The following is a 2,451-nucleotide window of genomic DNA, read 5'->3' as shown; positions in this document are numbered from 1 at the left end:
TATTTCGTATAGATATATAATAATAATTATATTATATTAATTATATTATATATTATATTATATTATATATTCTAATTATATTAAGATTACATTTATATAAGTTAAGTGATATCCATCTAAAGTTCGAATAATCACATATATTCAGATATTAAATTTCATTTAAATATATTTATATTATATTTGTATATATAATATATTAAATTAATGTAAGTTTTATATATAAAATTAAATATGAATATTAATTATTAAATAAAAATTTACATAGTTTTGATATTTAAAAAAACAAAAAATTTAATTTTAGACAATTAAATTTGATTAATGATTTGATAGGAAAAGATATATATAAATTACAAATATTTTAAAAAATAAAAAATAATAATTGTTTTAATAATCAGATTTTATATTTTATGTAATAATGAATTTTCTAATAATGACAGAAAAATAAATTCTCATCATTTACATGACAAAATATATTTTCTTTTTACAAAATTATAAATTTAAATGTCAATTAATTATACATATGTATATTTCTGATGTATATTTTATAATTCTGTATGTATTTTGTAATTCTGTATGTATATTTTATAATTCAATTTTATAATGAAATTTTAGAGATTCAGGCAAAAAATAAAGAAAAAGTAATCATATATTGCAGTAATTTTTTATTTGCTTCGTAATATTTATAAATTAATGTAATACCAGCACTTCATAATCTCTCAATGGGATTTCTCTGCCTTCATAAGGTACATATATTACTCCGTGACTTCTATGTATCTATAAATAAATATTTAATAGAACTGAGATATACAATAAATCCAAATAAAGAGGAAAGAAATTTTTTATTTAAAAGCTTAAAAACGAAAAATAAAATTATAAGAAATTTTATATATCATAATCTTAAAATGATATATTTATGATTCATGATTCATTACTTTTTGTAATGTAAAAATAATCATCGACATTGATTTAAAATAGAATTTATCAATTCATTATAATTATAAAAAAAAAATATTATTGAGAATATACATAAAATTTAATATTTATCTTAATCTATTTGAAATTTCATTTTTTTTTTGTGAAATATAGAAGGATATAAAAACCTTTCGTCATTTCATAATAATTATTTATAAAATAATTCTTTTTATCGATTTCTTGTAATATCTTATCGAGAGATATGAACAATTTTCCCTTATATATATGTTGTTCAGTTTTCGAGTTATAAGCAAAAAGAAGTTCGATATTATTTAATTAATACTTCTATATACATGATTTTTAATCTTTTCTATATGATCGTTGATTTTAATCGATAGCTATTAAATATAATAGCCATGAACTATTATCGCGTCGATGCGTTTAGCGTGCAGCATGTGCAACAAGTGAGTGAAGAAGTTAAGATTTGACATAATTAAAATTATGTTAAATTAGATTAAATTAAGTTGAATTTAATAATACTTACTTAAATTAGTAATCTATCATTATATTTCTATCACTATATTACTAATCTATCATTATATACAATTTTTATTTTGCGAAGGATAAATCAATTTTTATTTATATAGATATTATAAGCTACTAAAAAAATAAATTTAGATTTGGATAGATTATTTAGCTGTCAAAGCGTATTGGCAATCGATATTAACTATATAATACAAAGAGATACATTGCCATAATTATAATAAAAAAAATATTTATTGTAAAATTATCGACAATTTTTTACTCAGAATCTCAGAAACTAAAATTAATCGATGTTAATAGGAAAAAGTTATTCAGAATATTGAATTTAACAATGTTTTTCAAAGTCATTAAAATCAGAGAGAAGAATCTTTTTATAATAATATATATTATTAATATTCATAATTATTCTGTTTCTCATGATTAGATCATTATGAATATTTTAAAAATATCATGATATTTTACGTTTTTAATGATTGCAATATTTAATTAATAAATTGAAGTATGAAAAATTTTTTTTAAATTTTTTTTCCCCTTTTTCTTTCTAACAATATACTATATATAATAATATCAATGATTATAATCATAGTCATAATCATAGTGAGCATTTTTATTCGAAAAAATATGTTTGTATGTAAACTAAACAAATGTTTAAATTAAATTTTCTTAAAAATATGATTTTATAAAAATAAATATTTTTTTTCAATAATTTTATAAATATAATATTTTCGATAATAAATAATAATTTTTTGCTTGGTTATATTAATTATATTAATACTAGATATGAGATATTATATAATTTGTAAGTACTTTTTATAATGATATAAATAATAATGATAATAAAAAACATAATTTTTTTCTAAAATATTAAATATCTTTTTATTACTTAATAATATATAATTATAATTATTTTTTAAGTTGAATTTACATATTTCATAAGATAATAAATTTGAAATAATTTTAGTATATAATAAAATAAATTTTAATTGAAATATATAT

The 2,451-nt window shown here is 16.4% G+C and overlaps 1 protein-coding gene across 2 annotated transcripts in view; it reads right to left on the bottom strand.

Annotated features, from left to right (window-relative positions):
• Window positions 1-2,451, bottom strand: part of LOC102672546 (natterin-3-like) — a 27,984-nt gene that overhangs the window by 20,940 nt on the left and 4,593 nt on the right. The window contains exon 3 of one of the 2 annotated variants that reach the window (XM_031512939.1): window positions 645-774. The exons of the other annotated variant lie outside the window; for it this stretch is intronic. Coding sequence (XP_031368799.1) covers window positions 688-774 — 87 coding nt within the window. The 3' untranslated portion in view covers window positions 645-687. Of the gene's footprint in view, window positions 1-644; window positions 775-2,451 lie in introns of those variants that run through there. 2 annotated transcript variants of the gene reach the window in all.

The sequence above is a fragment of the Apis dorsata genome, unplaced genomic scaffold (assembly GCF_000469605.1).
Source record: "Apis dorsata unplaced genomic scaffold, Apis dorsata 1.3 scaffold_529, whole genome shotgun sequence".
NCBI lineage: Eukaryota > Metazoa > Arthropoda > Insecta > Hymenoptera > Apidae > Apis > Apis dorsata.
Note: the sequence above shows the minus strand (reverse complement) of the source record. Positions and strands in the feature narration are given on the sequence as shown.